Genomic DNA, 25,347 nt, shown 5'->3' with positions numbered 1-25,347 from the left:
TGAGTTTAAGCCCCATTTTGGGCTCTGTGCTGACAATGTGGAGCCTGCTTGAGATTCTCTCGTTCACTCTCTGCCCCCTCACCCCCTCACAATCTCTTGATCTCTCAAAAAATAACCATTAAAAATATGTCAATAGAAACTTCATAAAACTGAAATGCAAAGAGAAAAAAACAAACTATACAACGACTGTGGGATGATTTTGAAAGGTAGACCATATGTGTTCTTAGAGTAAGAGAAGAAGAAGAAAAGGAGAGTAGAAGAAATATTTAAAGCAATATCAGAGGGAATTTTGAAATTAATGGCAGACACCAAATCACAGCTCCAGGAAACTCAGGGAACACCAATCAGGATAAATATAAAAATATCTACACCTAGGCACATCATATTCAAGTTATAGAAAACTACAGACAGAGAAAACCTTAAAAGAAGCCAAAGGAAAATAAACTTCTTACCTATATAGGAACATAGATAAGAATCACATTGGATTTCTCATTAGAAATCGTGCCACCAATAGGAACGTGGGGTGAAATATTAAAAATAAAGGAAAGGGGCACTTGGATGGCTCAGTTGGTTAAGCTTTTAACTCTTGATTTTGGCTCAGGTCATCATCTCATAGTCATGGGATCGAGCACCATGTTGGACTCTGCACTCACCATGTGGATCCTGCTTGGAATTGTCTCTCCCTGTCTCCCGGCCTGGCCTCATGCACAGGGACTTTCTCTCGCTCTCTCTCAAAAAATAACATTTAAAATGTTGAAGGAAAAAACCCAAGAATCCTAGAATTATGTATTCAACAGAATTATTCCTCAAAGGAATTGGAGAAACAAATGCTTTTTAAAAAAATATTAATTTTCATTTTGATCTTTCATATTATATAACTAAATGTGTGAACACTGCCAAGATCCATACGTACCTGTGAACCAACATTTACCAAGTGACTAATGCATGACGTTCCAAAATTCTACATGGGTAAAAATATCCATTCAATGTGAAAAATATTCCAACAGATTTAAAGGTAACAGACTAAAAAAACTTATTGACATGATTTTGGACTCAACATTGAAATAAACTTTAGGTTATTAAGAGTCTTACTTTTCCAACTACATATTTAAATAAGACTAGCTTTTCTTCATGTGCTCCTATAAAATGTCACATCAAAAGAGACTGGATACAGAAGAAGATATGAGAATCTAGCTGTATTTTATTTATTATTTATTTAATTGAATAATTACATCCCAGTTAGTTAGTATATAGTACAATAATGATTTAAGGAGTAGAATCAGTGATTCATCCCCTACATATAACACCCAGTGCTCATCCCAGCAAGTATCTTCCTTAATGCCACTTGTCCATTTAGCCAATCCCCCCCACCCAAACCCCCTCAGGAACCCTCAGTTTGGTTTCTGTGTTTAAGGGTCTCTTATGTTTTACCCCCCTCCCTTTTTTCATATTATTTTTGCTTCCCTTCCTTTATGTTCATCTATTTTGTATCTTAAGTTCCACAGATGAGTGAAGTCATATGACAATTCTTTCTTTTTTTAAAAAATTTTTTTAACGTTTATTTTTGAGACAGAGACAGAGCATGAACGGGGGAGGGTCAGAGAGAGGGAGACACAGAATCCGAAACAGGCTCCAGGCTCTGAGCTGTCAGCACAGAGCCCGACACGGGGCTCGAACTCACGGACCTCGAGATCGTGACCTGAGCCGAAGTCGGCCCCTTAACCGACTGAGCCACCCAGGCGCCCCAACAATTGTCTTTCTCTGACTAATTTTGCTTAGCATAATACCCTTTAGTTCTATATATGTTGTTGCTAATGTCAAGATTTCACTCTTTTTGGTTGCCAAGTAATATTCATTGTGTATGTGTGTGCACACCATGTATACATACAACATGTATACCACATCTTCTTTATCCATTTATCAGTTTATGGACATTCAGACTCTTTCCATACTTCAGCAATTATGGTAACGCTGCTATAAACATTGGGGTTCATGTGCTCCTATGAATCAGCACTCCTAGATACTTTGGATAAATTCCTAGTAGTGCAATTCCTGGGTCATAGGGTAATTCTATTTTTAAGTTTTTGAGGAACCTCCATACTGTTTTCCAGACTGGCTTCACCAGTTTACATTCCCACCAGTAGTACAAAAGTGTTCTTCTTTCTCCACATCCTTGCCAACATTGTTGTTGCCTGAGTTGTTAATTTTAGCCACTCTGACCGGTGTGAGGTGGTATCTCAATTTGGTTTTTATTTGTATTTCCTTGATGATTAGTGATGTTAAGCATCTTTTCATGGGTCTGTTGGCCATCTGGATGTCTTATTTGGCAAAGTGTCTATTCATGTCTTCTACCCAATTCTTCACTGGATTATTTGTTTTTTGGGTGTTGAGTTTAAGTTCTTTATAGATTTTGGATACTAACCTGATATGTCATTTGCAAATATCTTCTCCTATTCCACCGGTTACCTTTTAGATTTGCTGATTGTTTCCTTCTTTGTGCAGAAGCTTTTTATCTTGATGAGGTCCCAATAGTTCATTTTTGCTTTTGTTTACCTTGCCTCTGGTGACATAGTGAGTGAGAAGTTGCTATGATCGAGGTCAAAGAGGTTTTTGCCTGCTTTCTCCTCAAGGATTTTGATGGCTTCCTGTCTTAACAGTTAGGTCTTTCATCCATTTTGAGTTTATTATTGTGTATGGTGTAAGAAAGTGGCCCAGTTTCATTCTTCTGTATGATGCTGTCCAGTTTTTCCAGCACTGTTTGCTGAAGGGACTGTCTTTATTCCACTGGATATTCCTTCCTGCTTCATCAAAGATTAGTTGGCCATACGTTTGTGGGTTCATTTATGGGTTCTCTATTCTGTTCCATTGATCTATGTGTCTGTTTTTGTGCCAGTACCATACGTGTTGATGATTACAGCTTTGTAAGCCTGGAATTGTGATGCCTCTAACCTTGGTTTTTTGTTTGTTTGCTTTTCCAGGATCTCTTTGGTTATTCAAGGTCTCTTTTGGTTCGCTACAAATTTTTTTTAATTTATATTTATTATTTATAGGATTTTTTCCTGAAATAATAAACAAGCTTTGGATTTGAAAAACAAAACCAAACAACACAGTACTTGCACTCTAACATTTCCCAAAGCCAGGAAAGAAGAGAGAGTCTTTGAAATTCTTTCATGTTTTTTTTTAATATATGAAATTTATTGCCAAATTGGTTTCCATACACCACCCAGTGCTCATCCCAAAAGATGCCCTCTTCAATACCCATCACCTACTCTCCCCTCCCTCCCATCCCCCATCAACCCTCAGTTTGTTCTGTTTTTAAGAGTCTCTTATGCTTTGGCTCTCTCCCACTCTAACCTCTTTTTTTTTTTCCTTCCCCTCCCCCATGGGTTCCTGTTAAGTTTCTCAGGATCCACATAAGAGTGCAAAAACATATGGTGTCTGTCTTTCTCTGTATGGCTTATTTCACTTAGCATCACATTCTCCAGTTCCATCCACATTGCTACAAAGGGCCATGTTTCATTCTTTCTCACTGCCACATAGTACTCCATTGTGTATGTAAACCACAATTTCTTTATCCAGTCATCAGTTGATGGACATTTAGGCTTTTTCCACAATTTGGCTATTGTTGAGAGTGCAGCTATAAACATTGGGGTACAAGTGCCCCTATGCATCAGTACTCCTGTATCCCTGGGGTAAATTCCTAGCAGTGCTACTGCTGGGTCATAGGGTACATGTATTTTTAATTTTTTGAGGAACCTCCACACTGTTTTCCAGAGTGGCTGCACCAGTTTGCATTCACACCAACAGTGCAAGAGGGTTCCTGTTTCTCCACATCCTCTCCAACATCTATAGTCTCCTCATTTGTTCATTTTGGCCACTCTGACTGGCGTGAGGTGATATCTGAGTGTGGTTTTGATTTGTATTTCCCTGATGAGGAGAGACATTGAGCATCTTTTCATGTGCCTGTTGGCCATCTGGATGTCTTCTTTAGAGAAGTGTCTATTCATGTTTTCTGCCCATTTCTTCACTGGTTTATTTGTTTTTTGGGTGTGGAGTTTGGTGAGCTCTTTATAGATTCTGGATGCTAGCCCTTTGTCCGGTATGTCATTTGCAATTATCTTTTCCCATTCCGTTGGTTGCCTTTTAGTTTTGTGGATTGTTTCCTTTGCTGTGCAGAAGCTTTTTATCTTCATGAGGTCCCAATAGTTCATTTTTGCTTTTAATTCCCTTGCCTTTGGGGATGTGTCAAGTAAGAAATTGCCACAGCTGAGGTCAGAGAGGTTTTTCCCTGCTTTCTCCTCTAGGGTTTTGATGGTCTCCTGTCTCACATTCAGGTCCTTTGTCCATTTTGAGTTTATTTTTGTGACTGGTGTAAGAAAGTGGTCTAGTTTCATTCTTCTGCATGTTGCTGTCCAGTTCTCCCAGCACCATTTGGTAAAGAGACTGTCTTTCTTCCACTGGGTATTCTTTTCTGCTTTGTCAAAGATGAGTTGGCCATACATTTGTGGGTCTAGTTCTGGGGTTTCTATGCTATTCCATTGGTCTATGTGTCTGTTTTTGTGCCAATACCATGCTGTCTTGATGATAACAGCTTTGTAATAGAGGCTAAAGTCTGGGATTGGTTCACTACAAATTTTAGGATTGTTTGTTCTAGCTCTGTGAAGAATGCTATTATTATGATAGGGATTGCATTGAATATGTAGAATGCTTTGGGTAGTATAGGCATTTTAACAATATTTGTTTTTCTAATCCACGCACTTGGAATATTTTTCCATTTTTTGTGTCTTCTTCAATTTCTTTCATAAACTTTCTATAGTTTTCAGTGTATACGTTTTTCACCTCTTTAGTTAGGCTTATTCCTAGGTATTTTTTTTGGTTTTGGTGCAGTTGTAAATGGGATTCCTTGATTTTTCTTTCTTCTGCTTCATTATTGATGTATAGAAATGCAACCAATTTCCATGCATTGATTTTATATCCTGCCACTTTGCTGAATTCATGGATCAGTTCTAGCAGTTTTTGGCAGAATCTTTTGGGTTTTCCACAGAGTATCATGTCATCTGCAAAGACTTTAAGATTGACTTCCTCCTTGTCTATTTGGATGCCTTTTATTTTTTTTGTGTGTGTTGTCTGATTGCTGAGGCTAAAACTTCCAATACTATTTTGAATTAACGGTGGTGAGAGTGGACAACCCTATTGTGTTCCTGACCTTTGGGGGAAAAACTCTCAGTTTTTCCCCACTGAGGATGATATTAGCTGTGGGTCTTTCATATATGACTTTTATGATCTTGAGGTATGATCCTTCTATCCCTACTTTCTTTAGGGTTTTTATTAAGAAAGGATGCTGTATTTTGTCAAGTACTTTCTGTGCACCAAATGAGAGCATCATTTGGTTGTTATTCTTTCTTTTATAAATGTGGTGTATCACATTGATTGATATGTGGATATGAACCAGCCCTGCATCCCAGTTATAAATCTCACTTGATCATGGTAAATAATTTTTAATGTATTATTAGATCCACTTAGCTAGTATCTTGTTGAGAATTTTTGCATCCATGTTCATCAGGGAAATTCTTTATATTTCTCCTTTTTAGCGGGATCTTTCATTTTGGAATCAAGGTTATGCTGGCCTCATAGAATGAGTTTGAAGCTTTCCTTCCATTTCTATTATTGGAACAGCTTCAAAAGAATAGGTGTTAACTCTTCTTTAAATGTTTGGTAGAATTCCTTTGGAATGCCATCCACCCTGGACTTTTATTTGTTGGGAGATTTTTGATTAATGATTCAATTTCTTCACTGGTTGTGAGTTTCTCACTGACCCACAACCAAACATCTCTCTTTTGTCTCAGGCTTTTGTCCATTCCTCACTTCTACACTGTATCCACACTTCCCCACAATATCCAAGCCATCAGCCTGCCAAGTGGCACCTCCCTCCCGAATTTTATCTCAGATGGGCAATGCTTCCAAACCCCTCACTTCTGACAACACTGCAGCTTGGACCCACTCCATCCCTCTGGGGGAGGATCTCACAGAGCAATGGCTTGGGGCCACATTGCCCCAGAGAACATTTTTGTGATCATGCTGTGGCAGAGGTTCAGAGATTGTGGTTGGTGCCAGCTTACCCAGAAAAAAGTGTGTGCAATTGCATAGCAGCAGTGGTTCAGAGATTATGTCAAATCACAACACACAGCTGGCACCAGGTTTCACCACACTCTGGTCACTTTGCTCCAATACCAGCAAACATGGCTGCTCTCTGGGGTCTGCTGGGACTTTTGCCTGTGAGGAGGCTATGTGGTCTCTACCAAATACCCTCCAAAAAGGGAAACCGCTTCTCCCTGTGTGGCCCATGGATCCCTCAGACCTCACACTGCCTGTTCCCAAGGATTCACCCTTCCTACCACAGCACCCCCAGGTATTGAGCTCCAGAATTTCCAACTCTGCGCTCCCCAGTTTATAGGGTCCTAATGGTATTGCAACCCTCTCCTTTCTCCCCATCAGTGGTGTTGGGGAGCAGATTTCTTGTTCATTCCCTTGTGAGCATTTCCACTCTTTCTCTCCAGCTACTTTTGGGAGGAGTCCTTTTCCTGTACTCTCAGATGTGCCACATTCTCTCCCTCTTCTTTGTCCTCTCTCCACAAAAACATCTCCCTATTCTCTGAGGCTTCTCTCTCCCCCACCTCACCTCTCCACACTACATACCTGCTGAGTTCTGTGTCTTGCATTATGCAGATTTTTGTGTTATTCCAAAGATCAATTTCCTAGGTGTGCAAAATGGTTTGGTGCTTATCTAGCTGCATTTCAGGGATGAAAAAAGCCAAGAACTTCCATGCTGCTACACCATCTTGGCCCCCATTCGAAACAGATGCTTTTTCAGGCAAACCCTGAGGGAGTTCATCATCAGTAAGTTGTCCTCTAGAAATGTTCAAGACATTCTTCATAGATAAGGAAAATTATATATGTCAGAAAAAATCAGATCTACATAAGGAAGAGCAGAGATGCAATAAATTAATGTAAAATACAATCTTTTATTTAAAATATTCTTAATTCATCTAATAGACAGCTGTTGGTTCAAAGTAGGAATAGTTACAAAGGATAGAGTAATATTAGCCTAATGATAAATTAAATGAATGACAGCAATGTTAGAAGGGATGGGAGGAGAAATTGGGAATACTCTGTTATAAGGTATCAACACTACACATGAAATGGTATCATATTACTTGAAGGTGAATTTAGACTAGTTAAAAAGGTATATTGGAAAGTCTAAATAAATGACTAAAAACTCTTAAAAGAACTACGATTGATTTACTAAGAGATACAATAGAATCATAAAATGCTCAGTTAAAACCAGAGAAGCCTGAAAAAAAGGGAGTAGGAAAAGAGAAAAGGTAATGAAAAAAAACACATTTACAAACATGGTGGATATAATCTACCTATAATCTCTAATCATTTCAAATGTGAATAGTATTACTACACTGCTTTGAAGACAGAGATTGTCAGAGTGGATAAAAATAAGAACCAACTACTTTTTGTCTACCAGAAATCTGCTTTAAACATGAAGGCTCCCATACTAATCAAATGACAGCTGGGGTAGCAATATTAATTTCCAACAAAGCAGACTTCAAAACAAGGAAAAGTACTAGGGATAAATTTCCATATTACATAATGACAAAAGGATAATTATCTAAGAAGAAATAACAATTGTAAATATGTATGCGTCTAACAATACAGCATCAAAATTTATGAGGCAAAACTGGCAGTAGTCAAACAAGAAATAGACCAATTGCCTATTACATTTGAAGACTTTGACATACCTCTTTCAGTAATTGATATTACAAGCAAGCAGAAAATCAGTAAAATTAGAATTGATATGAATAGCAGTATCAACCCATTTATTCTAAGTGATATTTGTAGAATTTCCACCCAAAGAGAGCAGGATACATATTAATAAAATATATCAATAATAGGATTAACTGGTTATGGTAATTGGGTACAGTTAATATAGTAATTCTCGGTACTATCTTCACATTTTTCAGAAAATCTAAAGCTGCCCTAAAATACTAAGTTTATTAAAAAAAAAGAGATACATTATGAAACTAAACAACAACAACAGCAACAAAGAAAACAAGCCACGACATGGGGAAAGATATTTGCACTTTATATATTTGACAAAGTTATAGTATACCGACGACATGTAGAACTCCTATTAATCTATGAAAAAAATAAAGATTAAAAGCCCAATAGAATAATGAACAAGTGAGTTAAAGAGACATTTTACAACAGAAGGTATACTAATGTTGATAAGCTATGAAGAGGTACTCACTCCATTAATCATCAGAGTAATGTAAATTAAAGCCACAGTGAGATACCACTGTATAGCTGCAAGAATTGCTAAAATTATAGAGTCTGGTAAGTATTGGCAAGAATTTTGAACAGATGACATTCCTAAGCAGTGCTGGTGGAAGTTTAAATTGATACCACCACTTTTTAACATATGCATACCTTAAAACTCAGCAACTGCATTCCTAAATATATACTAACAAAATGTACACACGTTCACCAAAAAATATGTTCAAGAATGTTCACACTAGTATTCTTTGTAATAGCCCCAAATTGGAAGCAATTCAAATCCATGTCAGCAATTGAATGTATATAGATGGTGGTATCTGCATTTATCATTTATGATCATTAACAAAACACTACTACATATAACATGTTTGAATTTCAAGAATAGTTGTTGAGCAAGAGAAGACAGACATGATGAAGTGTATATTATATTATGTAACATTTGAAAACATATAAAACTCATCCATTAGTGATAGATGCTAAGATGGGAATAGCATAATGGGGGGGGGGGGGTGATGTGAGAAGGGCATCTTAGACTGGTGAGATTCTGTTTTCTGATGTGGGTGGGCTTATGCACACTCGTTGATCTGTACAGTTATGATTTGTGCTCCTTTCTCTATGTATACTTGAAAGAAAGAAACCAGTAGGAAAATGGCCAAAGGACTCCATTGGGTATTACACACAAAAGGGAACACAAATGCCGTGTTATTAATCAGAAAAATGCAGATGAAAATAAGCAATTCCATTTTATTCCTTGTATATTGCCAAGCAGCTAAAAGTCAGACATATCCAGGGTTGGATATCCAGAATATCCAGTGCTGGTAATAATGTTGATTTACAGAAAATCTCACATCCTGCTAATGAGACTATGTAGTGATACAACCACTTTTGAATAAGGTTGGCTCTTTATAGTAATTTTGAACATGTACCTACCCTATGATCCAGAAATTCAATGAGATATATACTTAGAAAATCTCTTGTACATGTACAGCAGGAGATACAGTGAGTTTATAGCAAAAATGTTAATAATAAAAACTGAATCAGCTCCAATTTCCATCTCAAATTAATTGGGTAAAGTATTGCATATTCAGATAATGAAATATGCTATGGTAAGGAATATCTAAGAGCTATGTGTAATCACAGGATTCATCTCCAAAAATTAATAATGGGTGAAAAAAGCAAATTATTGAAGAATACCTAAAGTAATGTTTGTTATGTAAAAATGTAAGGTTTGAAAATAGACAAAATTAGCAATCATTTTAACACTATAAAGAAAAACAAAAGCATGATTTGCAGAGTTTTCTGTAGGAGGGGACATGTCATCAAGTAGAGCTTGCGGGGGGATTCAAAAATATTAGTGATGATCTCACAGCTTGTGGGTTCAAGCCCCACATAAGGCTCTGTGCTGACAGCTTGGAGCCTGGAGCCTGCTTCAGAATTTTTGTCTCCCTCTTTCCCTGCCCCTCCCCCTCTCATGCTCTGTCTCTCTCAAAAAAATTAAAAAAATATATTAGTGATGCTTTATCTTAAACTGTAGGGTAAGCAGGATGTTCATTTTATTATTTTTTTTTATGTTTGTGTATTTTTGACAGAGACAGAGAGCAAGAGGGAGATACAGACTCGAAAGCAGGCACTCCAAAGCAGGCTGGGTTGTCATCACAGAGCCCGACGGGGCTCAGACACACAAACCACGAGATCATGACCTGGGCAAGGTCAGATGCCCAACTGACTGAGCCACCCAGCCACCCCTCATATTATTATGTTTTAAACTACATGTCTACTTTATGCTTTTTAAATTAACAGTGACAAATTACAAATTAAAGAAAGAAAAGAATGAAATATATTCATATAACTGCATTTGGACTTCTGGTCATGAAATCCTGAACCAAAGCTAGCAATGAAAATAAAACACCTTTTTTTGTATTGTGTTAACTCCTACAGTTATCTTACAAAGTGTCTATCCACTGTCTTTCAGCCCATGGTCATTTGCGAACATAATGGAGGAACCTATAGTGTAAATCCCTAGGACTTATTTACGTAACAAAAAATGTGGCTGGTAAAATATTCTCTACTGATGTTTCTGAAACCAGAGACCAGAAACTCACAGTGGAAATAAGACCCTTTACTTTTCTTGTGCCAACACAAACAACAATTATAGCATCATGTGAGAAAAGTTTCAAGAAATATTGCTTAGTTTCAGTGGTTCAACCAAGTCAGCGGATTTCAGTAATTGTGGCAGACTGGACCCAAAAACTTTACAGTCTTCAGCAAGGAATGGATCTTAGACATAAAACTGATCCCTGATAAAACAACACCGGGGTCATGAGAAGGCTACTCTGCCAATTTTATTTCACTGTGGGATCCACTGACATCTGGTTCAGCTGCGGAAGCTGGAAAACTTCTTTAAAATTCTCTTGACAGTAAAAATGGACATGTGGAAAACATTCTAATCTGTTAATCTTTGGTGCTCCTGAAAAAGGGACATTTGGCTTTATACTTCATGATAATAAATATGAAGCCTCCAGATCTAGTTGTAAATAACTTCATGGTATTTGAATAAAGAGTAGAACTTTCATTTCCCAAATGTGCCAAAAGATGAATATGCACCTGTGTCAATCCCGTGATATAAGAAGCCCCCTGGATTCTTTGTTTATACTTGGGTTTAGTAATTTGCCCCCTTTACACTGGTGCCCTTTGGCCAGTGAAAATTAAAAACAGTAGCAAGTATTTTTTGCTCCTCTTCCTCTCCTTCCTTCACCCCTCTCCCCTTTTCTGTCTGTCCTTCCTTCTCTGCTAACTAGCTGTCAAGCACCCCTCCTGCTCTTACTTTAAATATTTCAAATAATTAATGGAATAAAACGACACAACTACTTTCAAATATATATTTCCATGTTATCGGTCACCTTTAGGGTGACTGCATGAATGTCTGGCTTCAAGATCAATAGGCGATAGAAGCTGCACCTATATCTTGCAGTATCTACAGGGCATACAGAACAGTAGTAAAACATAGCCAGGATTTGGACTTCTTATTCCTCACTTCAGCTTCAGTGTGGGTTCAGTCTGCTTACTGCTCCTGACGTCATGTACCCTTGCTTCAAATTGCTATTTCATGGCTTGGGCTTTTGTCATTTTACATCTTTGTGTGTGTGTGTGTGTGTGTGTGTGTGTGTGTGTGTGTGTGTCTTTTACTTCCACTAAGTTCCTCTTTTCAGCATTAATATATTTGTCCCAATTTCAAAATACTATCCTAAAAGCCCTCGATTGAAACTCATAACATGAATTAGAAAATAAAAGAAATATGCATGACTAAATATAGGTCTATAAATCCATGCTACACAAGAGGTTAGCTTTCTCTACCCTCAAACATCCTGTGTGGTCCCTAATCAAAATAAATATGCAAATACACAAATACCTAATGTAAAAATATAGCATAGCTATTGCTTCTGATAAGCTAACTCATTGTTTTTCCTGATTTAATCTATAGCATCTTAGCTCCTGAGTGGGAGAATATAGAACACAAGTTCCAAGCAGGGCTTCTGGAATCTAAATGTTTAGGTTCCAAGTTTGACCCTGTGGCCTAGGGGAAATTACTTAACTTCCATATGGCCCATGTTTCCTCACCTGTAAACAACAATAACACATTAACTTACACCTGTCAGAATGGCTAAAAGAAAAAAGTCAAAAAATAACAAGTGTTGGTGATGTTGTAGCGTAAAAAGAACCTTTATACACTGTTGGTGGGAATGTAAATTGGTGCAGTCATGTTTTCTCAGAAAAATAAAAATAGAAATATCAAATGGTCCAGTAATCCCACTACTGGGTATTTACCCAAAGAAAACAAAAACACTAATTTGAAATGATATATGCGTCCCATGTTCATTATAGCATTATTTATAATATTCAAGATATGGAAGCAACCCAAGTGTCTATGCGTAGATGAACAGATAAAGAAGATGTTGTACATTCACACACACACACACACACACACACGCACACGCACACACACACAGGAATATTACTCAGCCATAAGAAAGAATGGAATCTTTCCATTTGCAAAAACATGGATGAGACCTGTAGGGTATTATGCCAAGTGAAATAAGTCAGAGAAAGACAAATAATCATGATCTCACTTACATGTGAAACCTAAAAATACAAAGCAACCGAAAAAAACAGTCTCTGAAATACAGAGAACTGGTGGTTACCAGAGGTGAGGGGAGTGGGAGGATGGATAAAAGAGATAAAGGAGATTAAGAAGTACAGACTTCTAGTTACAAAGTTAGTAAGTCATGGAGATGAAAAGTACAATATAGGGAATATAGTCAATAATGTTTTAATAATGTTGTGTGGTAATAGAGGGTGACTGTACTTATTGTGGTGAGCACTGAGTAGTGTACAGAGTTGTTGAATAAATAGGTTATACACATGAAAGTAACATAACATTGTACGTTAATTATACTGCAATGAAAAAAGATATTGTACTTTACTAAGTGGTGAAATTGGTTGCTATCGAACTTAATTGTGTATTTGTGAGAGGATATTAGATCATTAATTTTCCAATAATTTCAAAATCATTCAACTTGAATCTATTGCTACCTTATGAAGTATATTATTAGACCTAACATCTCACATTCTTCTTCAAGTCTTTAGTGACTCCAATGTAGCCTTAAGTTCTCAAAATAGATCTCCAACCCCTTGTTAGGCTGCCCTAGGCCTGCCACCACAACCTTACTGCTTGTCATGCTCCCCCTCACTCAAATCCCCTGGGCTGGAGGCCTCACATAGGCAGGCTGGTCTTTATGGTATACTTTTGCCTCCTTCTCTGGACAATCTCTAGTTGTCTCCTAAGTCTCAATTTACACAGACTTCATTAACAGGTATTTCTGGACTATGTTCCTGTACCACACATGTGGCATATCCCCAGTTCTGTTGTCCACACAGTATTTCCACTGCTTATTTCTTTTTAATTTAAATTTGAGATATAAATAACAAAAATATATATGTTTAAAGTGTACATCATTGTGTTTTGATATATGCATACATTGTGAAAGGATTCCCCACACATCCACCACTTCATATAACTGTGTGTGTGTGTGTGTGTGTGTGTGTGTGTGTGTGAACGTAAGTTCTACTGTCTTAGCACATTTTTTTAAAGTTTATTTATTTATTGTGAGAGAGAGAGCATGAGTGCAGAAAGGGCAGTAAGAGAATCCCAAGCAGGCTCCATGCTGTCAGAGTGGAGCCCAATTTGAAGCTCAAATGCACGAACTGTGAGATGATGAACTGAGGAAAAATCAGTAGTTGGATGCTTAACTGACTGAGCCACCCAGGTGCCCGTAACACATTTTAATTATACAATAGAATATTATCAACTATAGTTACCATGTTTTACATCAGATCCTCAGAACTCACTCATAGCTAGAAGTTGGTACTCTTTTTCCAACTTCTCCCTATTTCCCTCACTCCCACCCTATCTCTGTTAACCACTTTCTATTCTTTAATTTTTTTTAATTCTTTTACATTTTTTTGATAGACATATTGAGATAGTGCTCGAGTGGGGGAGGGGCAGAGAGAGAAGAAGACACAGAATCTGAAGCAGGCTCCAGGCTCTGAGCAAGCTGTCGGCACAGAGCCTGATGCTGGGCTCGAACCCACAAACTGTGAGATCATGACCTGAGTTGAATTCGGATGCTCCACCAACTGAGCCACCCAGGAGCCCCATATTCTTTTTTTTTTCTTTAAGATTCTACATACAAGTGATACCATGCAGTATTTGTCTTTCTCTGTTTGACTTTTTTTTAAAAAAATTTAATGTTTATTTTTTTTTAATTTTTTAACATTTATTTATTGTTGAGACAGAGAGAGAGAGAGAGCATGAACAGGGGGAGGGTCAGAGACAGGGACACAGAATCCGAAGCAGGTTCCAGGCTCTGAGCTGTGAGCACAGAGCCCGATGCTGGGCTCGAACTCATAAGCTGTGAGATCATGACCTGAGCTGAAGTCAGAAGCTCAATTGACTGAGCCACCCAGGTGCCGCTCTCTGTTTGACTTATTTCACTTAGCATAATAACCTCAAGGTCCATCCATGTTGTTGGCAATGAGAGATTTCTTTCTCATAGTTGAAGAATATTTCATTGCATATTTATTCCATATTTTGTTTATGCATTAATCTGTTCATGGACATTCAGGTGTTTATATATTAACTACTATGCATAATGAGTGTTCAATATCATTATTATCAGGAAAATGCAAGTCAAAACCACAATGAGATATAACCTCACACCTGTTAGAATGGCTACCATCAAAAAAACAAGAGATAATAAATGCTGGTGAGGATGTGGAACAAATGGAAATCTACTGCACTGTTGGTGGAAATGTAAATTGGTTTAGCGTCTGTGGAAAATAGTATGGAGGTACTTCAAAAAATTGAAAATAGAACTACCATATGATCCAGTAATCCTACTTTTGGGTATATATACAAAGGAACTGAAAACAGGGTATTGAAGAGATATCCGGACCCCCATGTTTATTTCAGCATTATCCACAGCTGATTTACATGTCAGCGTTCCACTTATTAGGAGAAAGACTGTGTGTGTCATAGTTAGTCACAGCATCTAACACAGGGTTGAACACATAATATTACTTAGTGTTTGATACCTATCTTCAAAGTGACTAAATATTGCTAAACATACACAGTTTCAATAGAAACTCTCTATCTCTTATATAAAAAGGAATTTTTTTCTTGATTTCTTTGTGGAAAACAGGACTACCTGATAGTATAGTACCTAAGGGTACAAAAAGAACAAAACACCTGTGTTCAGTGAGGATACTTGGGGAGTCTGTGAATCGGTGAACAATTCAGAAGCTGTTTTTTGTTTGTTTGTTTGTTTAGGTCTGCTAATTTTCCTTAAGTGAGCTCTGGTTGAATTATTTAATTCAATTTTAATTGGTGTTAGATCTAAGGTGGAACAGGAATTAGGTAATATCCATTCAGGTAACATGACAACTTAATTATAGATGCCTATACAAAAGAAATCTGATATGACTCTTGTTGAAACATTTGCAAAGAAAATATGAAAAAAATAGAGGAAATATATTCTATATTGAATATAGGCTGTACAGTTTAAACTACAGGCATGGAAATCCATGAAATAAATGTTTTCACATGTGTCTAAGAACTCCTTAAAATGATATCTTTATTAGTTGAAGTCATAATTTTATTCCAAAAACATAGTTTCTTAGAATAAGTAATATTTCAGATGAGGAAGAGTTAGTTCATATATAGGCAAATTTCCAGGCAGAAAAGATATTGTGGTAAGAACAAGGAAGTTACAGATATTGTGAGGGAATCTACCAGAAGTTTTAAGTTGATGAAATATGAACTTCAAGATAATGGTAACAAAGAAAATGGTCATGTAAACATAATGTAAGATAATGATAAAAGATGGGGCTGTACAACATATCCTGATGCCAAAACATGAAGGGCCTCCCTAGCAATGGTAACAATCTTGGATTTCATCCAGTAGGTGATGGAGAGCCACAAAGGATTTTAAACAAGGAAATGATATTTGAACTTTAAGTTTGTACTTTAGAAAAAATTTTCTGGCAGATCTGTAAAAGGTTGATTCCAGGAACATAGGACTGAGCAGATCAGGTGATAGTCTCTTTTACTGAATCAAGCAAGAGATATTGATGGGTTTGTGTCTAGGGCATATACAATGCAGAGTAGGAGAAGGGGGTTATTGGAAATTTATTTAGGAGCTAATATTAATAGGACCTCATGATTGGCTAAATTAGGAAGGCAAGAAAGAGAGAAAAAGGGAGAGGAGGCTGATTGATCCCCATGTTTTTTGCAGGAGTGATGGGATGGTCAATGATCAAACTGTATGTATTGTCATGTAAATACATTTAAACTGCTATTGCTCTCCTTCAGAGCAGAGAACTATTGTGCCTGAACTGTGGAAGAGGCAGTGGAAAGAGACAAGTTAAAGCACAGGAATCATTTCAGGTTGTCATATTAGCTCACAAAGTGAAATCTCACCCCTTATTTATTGAGGCACTTACTGACAAAGCTCTGGTTCTTGACTTGGCACTTCATTCCTTTCAGCTACCACTATTCTAAAGGTTCATCCCTTATCAGCTTCCTACAAAACTATGTTTTCTTCCTGCTTGGCTGGTGATACTGCCTCTTGATTAGTGAAAATAATTTGGCTCATCTGGCATAATTTTGCTCAAATGTCTAGCCCACTAACCACAGAGGTTTACGGAGTAGGGTTCTGGGGCTCACTACTGAGCCTCAGAGGGTCTACAAACAGATTCTGCCCTTAAGAATCTTATAGTCTGTTAAAAAGGAAACCACAGGCCCAAAATGGCATCACTTAGTTTAAAGCCCCAAGTCAGTAAATCAAGATTTAATTCCTAACTTAACTGCAGTTTCAACCCCCGAGGAATAAAACCTTCAACCAGTCAACATGGCAAATTTACTGATAGACCCCTTCTATTCTCCTTAGGAGGCTGACCTTGCCCAAAACAGTGGATTCTTTGCTAATAATATTTCATTTTTTCTGCTCCCTCTCTACCTTTAAAAACTTTCTTTCCCCCTGTAACTCTTTGGAGCTCCCATCTACTTGCTAGATGGGATGCTGCCTGATTCATTAATCAGTTAATAAAGCAAATTGGATCTTTAAAGTTTACTCTGTTGAATTTTTGCTATTTAATAACTTCCATTACTCATGATAGTGCACCATAGAGATTAAGTGCAGTGTTTTGGAGCCAGACCAACCTGAAAACATACATGGGTATAGATGCCAATACAAAATAAGAAAAAAAATCTCATGAAGACTTTTAACACCACAGATTTTAAACTGTTACAAAATTAAGCAGTAATAATAAATAGAACATGACCAATTTTTATGAACTCAATGTTTGTGTTCCACTCCCAGCCAAGTCATATGTTGAAATCATAAAGCCCATGTCATATTTTTAGAAGATAGGAACTTTTGGTAAGTACTTAGGTCACAAGAGTAGAATTCTCATGAAAAAGACTAGGCTCTTATGAGAAGAAATGAGGTGGTTTCTGTCTTGGTCATGAAAAATACAAAATGAAGACAGCCATTTGAAAATCAGCAAGAGATACCTCACCAGACATCAGATCTGTTGGCACCTTTATTTTGGATATCCCAGCCTCCAAAATTGTGAGAAACAAATGGTTGTTTTATGAGCCACATGGTTGATAGTATTGTAACAGCCCAAACTAAGACACCAACGTTTATACCAGAAATGAATGAAAGATTATTTCAATAACAGGAAAGTGAACATAACATATATAACATATATAGATTAGAAAACAATTTCTTAAGAAATGCAGACAAAAATTGATAAATACTTACTTGTGATAAACCCTCTTTAAACTAAGAGTAGATGGATACCTTCCTAGATGGAGTTCATGAATATTATCTACCAAAACCTTACAATGAATATTATACTAAATGATTATTTTTTGATTGATCCTGTTTCTAATATAAGATGTCTATTGCTGTTTTAGCACTGTATAGATTTTAGCCAATACAATAAGAAATAAAAAGTAATTAGGACTTTAAAAATCAAATGTATTTTCAAATGGTTACTTATAGTGATGGAATATATATTCTCTTGGATTTTCATGTAGACAGTCCTAGCATATGTACTAACCATTGTGTGGCTGTGGGAATGGGAATATATATAGTATTAAGAGTATTCAGCAAAGTTTCAGGCTAAAAAATATTCAAAATAGTAGTGTTCCTACACAGAGTAATTATCAATCAAGATATAACAGAGTAAATAAAATATTCATGTTAGAAATTTAAAAAAAATCTATAGAATACTAGAAGAAACCAAATATGTGTTCAAAACAAATATATACTGAACTTTTGATGAAAACCTGAACAAATTAAAAATGATATTCAAGAAATACAAAGAAATCAGAATAAACAGCTAGATACATAATGTTCATGGGGGAGAGAATTCACTGTCTTAAAGATGACAAGTATCCCAATATTGATTTATTAAGTTTATATTCTTTGAAATGATTCTAACAGCTTTGTTCATGAAACTTAAAAACAAAATCTATAAATGTCATTTATGACATACCCGAACAACATCATGCTCAAAGATGAAAAGTTGAAAGTTTTTCCTCTAAGATTAGGAACAAGACAGGAGTGCCCCCTTACCACTCCTATTCAACATAATTCTAGATGTCCTAGCCAGAGCAATCAAATAAGAAATAAAGAAAGGAGGAAAACTGTTTTTGTTTACAGATGCTATTGTCTTATATACAGAAAATCCTAGACTCCATCAAAACATGACTAGAATTATTAAATTCAATAAAGTTGCAGTATACAAAATCAAAAGATAACAATTGTGTTTCTATACACTAACAACAAAACATCCAAAAAATAAAGAAAATAAACCCATTCATATGAACAAAAACAATAAAATACTTGAGAATAAATTCAATAATGGAGGTAATAGACCTCTACTCTGACTCTAAGACTTTGATAAACAAAATTGAACAAACTCAACAAATGGAAAGATATCTTGTATTCGTGGATTTTAAGAATTAATGGGGAAAGTGGGTGATGGGCATTGAGGAGGGCACCTGTTGGGTTGAGCACTGGGTGTTGTATGAAAGCCAATTTGACAACAAATTATATTTAATATAAAAGTAAATAAACAGTAAAAAAAAATCTTTAAATTAAAAAAAAGAATTAATATGGTTATGATGTCCACATTGTGCATACTGAATCCATCTACAGATTTGATGTAACCCCTATCAAAGTTCCAGTGGCATTTTTCACAGGAAAAAAAAAAAAAAAAACTGAAAAGGTCCCAAATAGCCAAAGCAGTTTCGAGAAGCAAGAACAAAGCTGGAGGCATCATGCTGCCTGATTTCAAATTCTACTATACAGCTATACTACAAAGCTAAACAGTATGTTTCTGGCATAAAAATAGACACATAGACCAATGGAACAGAATTCATAGCACAGAAATAAATTCTCACATATGTGTTCAACTAATATTTGCAAGGGAGCCAAGAATACTCAATGGGGAAAGGATGGTCTCTTCAACAAATGGTGTTGGGAACTGGATAACCACACGCAGAAGAACGAAATTGGACTCCTATCGTACACCACTGACAAAAATTAACTTGAAATGGATGAAACTTTAGAAGACCTGAAACCCTAAAACTGCTAGAGGAAAACAGGGAAAAACTCCTTTACATTGGTCATGGAAGCATTTTTCTGGATATGACATCAAAAGCACAAGCTACAAAAACAGAAAATCAACTACAAGGCTATTTGGGACTTCATCAAACTTAAAAGCTTCTGCACACCAAAAGAAACAATCAGGAAAATAAAAAGGCAACCTATGGAATAGGAGAAAATATCTTCAAGTCACATATCTGATAAAGGATTGATAAGAAAAATACATGAAGAACTCATGCAACTCAACAGCAAACAACCCAAATAAACGTGGGCTAAAGAACTGAACACGTATTTCTCCAAAGAAGACACACAGATGGCCAGCAGATACAGAGAGAAGTGCTCAACATCACTAATCTTCAGGGAAATGCAAATCAAAACCATGAGATATTACCTCATACCTGTTAAAATGGCTGTCATCAATGTCCAGCCAGCTGGTGAGCCAGGTGGGCAAGGAACTACTGCGCATGGCCTAAAACAAGCCCGGTGATTGGTGAGGAGCACTGCTGGATGTCTGCGTGAAATAGGGGAAGAGCTGCCACAGCATTGGTCAGATGGCCCTCAACCCCATCCTGGTACCCACCTTCCAGCTGACCCTCGTGCTGCATGTGGACTAATGCCTCTGGCCTAAGATCCAGGGGCTGTTCAGCTCTGCCAACTCTCCCTTCATCTCTGGCTTCAGCCAGTCCCAGACCCTGGGCATGGGCTTCTGAATCATCAAGAAAAATCTGTACAGCTCCCAAAGGCTGCTCATTGAGGAGAGTTGAACATGGTTCTGGGGACAGACCTTACCCCCATGGCACACATAACTGAACTTTTGGGGTGGACATGGACAGACAGGACCTGAAGAATTGATGCCTGTGTGTTAGAAAACGGACAACAGCCACCTGAGGGAAGGACGATGAGTGTGTGTGTGTGTGGGGGGGGGGGGACCACTGTGTTTCCTAGGAAGCTTACTGCGATGTTCAGGTGGCTACCATTTGGGGGCACATGCTCCCCAGTACTGTAACATGAAACAAAGGCTTAGGGGCCAACCAGACTTCTGGGTGGATGTGTATGTTGTACATGCTTATTTTTATTGTTACAATTAAGACGACAGCGGTGTGACAGAGCCAGGAGAGCAGCTGGGTGGCATTGGCCTCTCCAAGACATCTATGCTCCTAGGAGTGGCCCTGGAGAGATGGGGAGGTCATCGAGGTGGTTTGTCTTAAGAGGCCAAATATGTTTCTTCTTTGTTTTTGTATATTATATATTTTTGATTAGAGCTTCACTATTGACCTGTGCTAAGCAGCTATCTTGCAGACAAGTGAATGTCAAAACAGGAAGGGGTGGATGATGAGATCACTTGGGGATCTTTGACACCTGAAGAAAAAATATTCCCGGGAGCTACCTTTGGTTTGCACCCCAATGTGTACTGCAGAGTTGAGCTGTGAGGGGATGGGGCTTATTGGGGTAGGGGCTAAAACTCTTACCCTAAGGGGTACCATCTGGGTCTCATGCCTAAAACTGTTTATGAGAAGATACTCACTGTTCATGAATATACTTGATGTTCAGGTATTAAGGCCTATGCAGTATTTTTTTTTCTGATAAAAGATTAAAAAAAAAAAGACCTACCTATACCTCATGCTCATTACAGCATTATTTACAATAGCCAGGATACGGAACAACCTCAGTGTCCTTTGATGGATGAAGATGTGGTGTAGAACACACACTCAGTGATGGGAAAGACAATTTTGACAACTTAGATGCACCTTGAGGGCATCACAGTACGTTAGTTAGGTTAGTCAGAGAAAGACAAATTCTGTATGATAGCACTTATATGTGAATGCTAAAAAAGCTGTACTCAGAGAAACTGAGTAGAACAATGGTTACCAGACACTGGCAGGTGGAGGAAATGGGGAGGTGAAATGGTACAAACTTCTAGTTGTAAGATTAACAAGTTCTGGGCATCTAATGTACAGTATGGTGACCATAGCCGATAATACTATATTATATACTTGAAAGTTGTTAATTGAGTAGATCTTAAATATTGTCACCCCAAAAAAGAAATGGTAATTGACTGCATAGAGGTATTAGGTGATGCTATGGTGGTAATAATTTTGCAATACATAAATGTATGAAATTGGCACGCTGTATACCTTAAACTTACATAATGTTACATGTCAATTATCTTTCAATAAAGCTAATGTAATAAGAAAAACAAAACAAAAGGCAGAGTAAACAAGAAAAGTTTTAGAACAAGATAGGAGAAATTGCCTTATCAAATTCCAGTCAGGAAAGACTTCTTTATGACATAGAAGCCTTCAGGACTGATTTTATCTGGAGCTTAGATAGGATCAGAATGCTTGAGACAATGATCAACAGTTAATTAATTCTTTTTTTTTTTTAATTTTTTTTTCAACGTTTACTTATTTTTGGGACAGAGAGAGACAGAGCATGAACGGGGGAGGGGCAGAGAGAGAGGGAGACACAGAATCGGAAACAGGCTCCAGGCTCTGAGCCATCAGCCCAGAGCCCCACGCGGGGCTCGAACTCACGGACCGCGAGATCGTGACCTGGCTGATGTCGGACGCTTAACCGACTGCGCCACCCAGGCGCCCCAACAGTTAATTAATTCTAAAAGGCTACAAGGTAGGAGAGGGTGTTGGGTTTTACCTATGGTAATCCACACAGAGGAAACTTTATCTTTAATCCTCACTAGGTTATTAATCTGAATGAATTTGAGTCACAGAACCAAATGTCAGGTTCAGCTACTGCCATATTATTTATATTTGGAGAACTTTGTTTTAGCTTATATCTATTAAAAATACCCTATAGATGTATATCCAGGTGGGTATATAGAGGCCTGACAGTAGAGGGCTTTCTTAAAACATTAAATCACTACGTCACATTATCACTGTTATGGCTGCAGAATAAGACTTTTATATCTCTTACTTTGTCTTTTTAAAAAAATTTGATTTCTGTAGCTAGGAGTCTAATATTTTTTCCTATATAATCTCAATTTTTTTTTTAAATCAGCAAATCATCCTCATGAAACTGTAATGATACAGACGTTTTTTTTTTTCAGTTGCTATCACATATTAACAATTAAGAGAATTGATTTCTCTTGGAATTTAGTGTTAATATTGTTCACAGTCATTGTTTCTAGAAATGTGTATCTTGACAGAAATTTTAATCCTAGGTGACTATATAAGAGTCTCATTACCAATATTTAAAGTAAATAAAAATTAAGGAATAAAACAAGCTACAATAAAAATAAAATGAGACATTTTATCTAAAAAGTTTTATGTGGTTCCTGATGCCCATGTTTTGGATACTCATTTTTTTTTTAATGAGCCTGTACATACACAGTATGGCCCTAAAGGTAAGACCCAAGGCGTTCAAAAGAGATTGGAAATATTTTATACTGAAAGCATGTCCCATGTGTTCTGTCAGGAACACAAGAGTATGTGGAGTAGAAAGATGAACAGCTCAATCAGAAACAGAACAAAAGACAAAGCTCCCTTTCTTTCAGCGATGATTCCATCTGGAGAAGTGCCAGGGGGTTACTACATTTAGGTAACAGAAGTAGATACTTTGAGATATTAGAAAATCTGCAGTTGACCTACAGTTTTAGACCAAAATTTGTATCTATTATTATATTTTGAAATGCCTGTATCAAAATATATTTTATTGTCTCATAGGAGCACTTTGGAAAGTTCTATGTTCTAGTGTAACTTTTCTAGAAATTTTTAATAGTTTTTTTTTAATTTTTTAATGTTTTCATTTATTTTTGAGAGAGAGAGAGAGAGAGAGAGAGAGAGAGAGAGAGAGAGACAGAGTATGAGCTGGGAAGGAGCAGAGAGAGTGAAAGAGAAGTACAGAATCTGAAGCAGGCTCCCGGCTCTGAACTGTCAGCACAGAGCCTGATGCGTGGCTTGAATTTGTGAAACGTGAGATCCTGACCTGGGCCAAAGTCAGTGGCTCTCAACTGACTAAGCCACCCAGACACCCCTCTAACTATTAAAGAGAAACAATGAAACAATGAAAACAAAGGCCTAACAGTAAGTAATTTAAATTAGGAATTATAACATTTCTTTTCATTTGCTTTAAAAGAGTTACAGAATTGTTTACATTGCAAAGGCCATTTTTTCCCACATATCTTTATCTCTTTTCTCAGATAAAGACTGTATGGACTCAACACCCCAACCCAACCCGAACATAATCTCTTTGTGACTTTTGACAACATGTATTGTTCCATGTGGGAAGAGACTCTTTGTACCATCCATGCACAATTTTCCTTCACGAGCCATGTTTTAATTGTGATAGTCGTGTTAGGTGTACCCGTTTTGCATGTTACTTCTGAGAAGTCTACCAGATGAAATATATAGCAGCAATATGAGATCTAAGCATCTGAGGCATGCTTATAATAAAGAAACTTTGCATAATCAGTTTTGGTCTTAGGTGATATTCAAAATAATCCTTAGACCATTTTACAGTAGTTTATCCAAGTACAGCTAAAGAACACTAGCATTTTCATTGATCATTTGCATGCTGTACTTTAAATTGATCTAAACTGATCAAAAGAATTTATAAGATTCTATATTGGCATATAATGGATTACATTTTGAAACTTAAATCTCTAGATGAAATTAAAATCATATAGTTGTTATTCCAGCTTGAAGAGGATGAAGGCAGATGTGTGGAGAGAGGAGAGTTTTGGAAGTCATGGGGGGAGAGTGGGCAGGGAGGAGAAAGGAAGGATGCCATATAAATGAAGAAGAGAACAAAACAAAGTTTAAGAGGAGAGCATACATGTTTAGCACAGGAAGAATGGAAATGATTTTGTATACAGTTCCAATATATAAAGGTGAAGGTTTTGAGGAAGGCAAGGTCCCAAGAGAGCAAATTGTCTCTTTTGAGAAAGGAAGTAATTCTCTTAGAAAAGCAAGCATAGAGAAACAAAACACCCTACCTATTATATCTTTTTTAAAATTTCTCAAGTATTGACTCTAATTATGGCAGAGATTTGTATTAGTTATGCCCCAAAGGTCCCATAATCACATGCGTATACTGCATATCTGATGGGACTGAATGTCTTGATTTGATGTATTTGTCATTCATATGGATCACAATGAATCATACAAACTTTCTACCCTTGTAGTTTTTTTTTTAATGTTTGTTTATTTTTGAGAGAGAGAGATACAGAGTGTGAATGGGGAAGAGACAGAAAAAGACGGAGACACAGAATCTGAAGCAGTCTCCAGGCTCTGAGCTGTCAGCACAGAGCCCAATACCGGGCTTGAACTCATGAACCATGAGATCATGCATGACCTGAGCTGAAGTCAGACACTTAAGACTGAGCCACCCAGGTGCCCCTCTTATACCCTATTAGTAAAGAGCCATATATATGCACACACATATATATATGTATACACACACACATACATACATACACACACACACACACACACACACATATATATATATATATATATATATATATATATATATAATGTTTGTTTTTGAGAGGAAAAGAGAGGAGGGGGGAGGGGGGAGGGGGGAGGGGGAGGGGGAGAGGGAGAGGGAGAGGGAGAGGGAGAGGGAGAGGGAGAGGGAGAGGGAGAGGGAGAGGGAGAGGGAGAGGGAGAGGGAGAGGGAGAGGGAGAGGGAGAGGGAGAGGGAGAGGGAGAGGGAGAGGGAGAGGGAGAGGGAGAGGGAGAGGGAGAGGGAGAATTCCAAGCAGGCTCCATGTTGTCAGCACAGAGCCCAAGATGAGCTTCAGTCTCAC

At 37.4% G+C, this 25,347-nt stretch overlaps 1 protein-coding gene across 4 annotated transcripts in view; it reads left to right on the top strand.

Moving 5' to 3' along the window:
- The window catches only part of HMGCLL1 (3-hydroxymethyl-3-methylglutaryl-CoA lyase like 1), a 192,731-nt gene that overhangs the window by 143,809 nt on the left and 23,575 nt on the right, over positions 1-25,347 (top strand). Inside the window, exon 8 of one of the 4 annotated variants that reach the window (XM_019830747.3) lies at positions 23,737-24,711. The exons of 2 other annotated variants lie outside the window; for them this stretch is intronic. In XM_019830747.3, coding sequence (XP_019686306.2) covers positions 23,737-23,781 — 45 coding nt within the window. In that variant the 3' untranslated portion in view covers positions 23,782-24,711. Of the gene's footprint in view, positions 1-10,315; positions 10,925-23,736; positions 24,712-25,347 lie in introns of those variants that run through there. One more of the 4 variants, XM_019830745.3, reaches the window with a different exon arrangement.

This window comes from Felis catus, chromosome B2 (genome assembly GCF_018350175.1).
Source record: "Felis catus isolate Fca126 chromosome B2, F.catus_Fca126_mat1.0, whole genome shotgun sequence".
NCBI lineage: Eukaryota > Metazoa > Chordata > Mammalia > Carnivora > Felidae > Felis > Felis catus.
The sequence above is the reverse complement of the archived record's forward strand: the minus strand, read 5'-3'. Positions and strand labels throughout refer to the sequence as shown.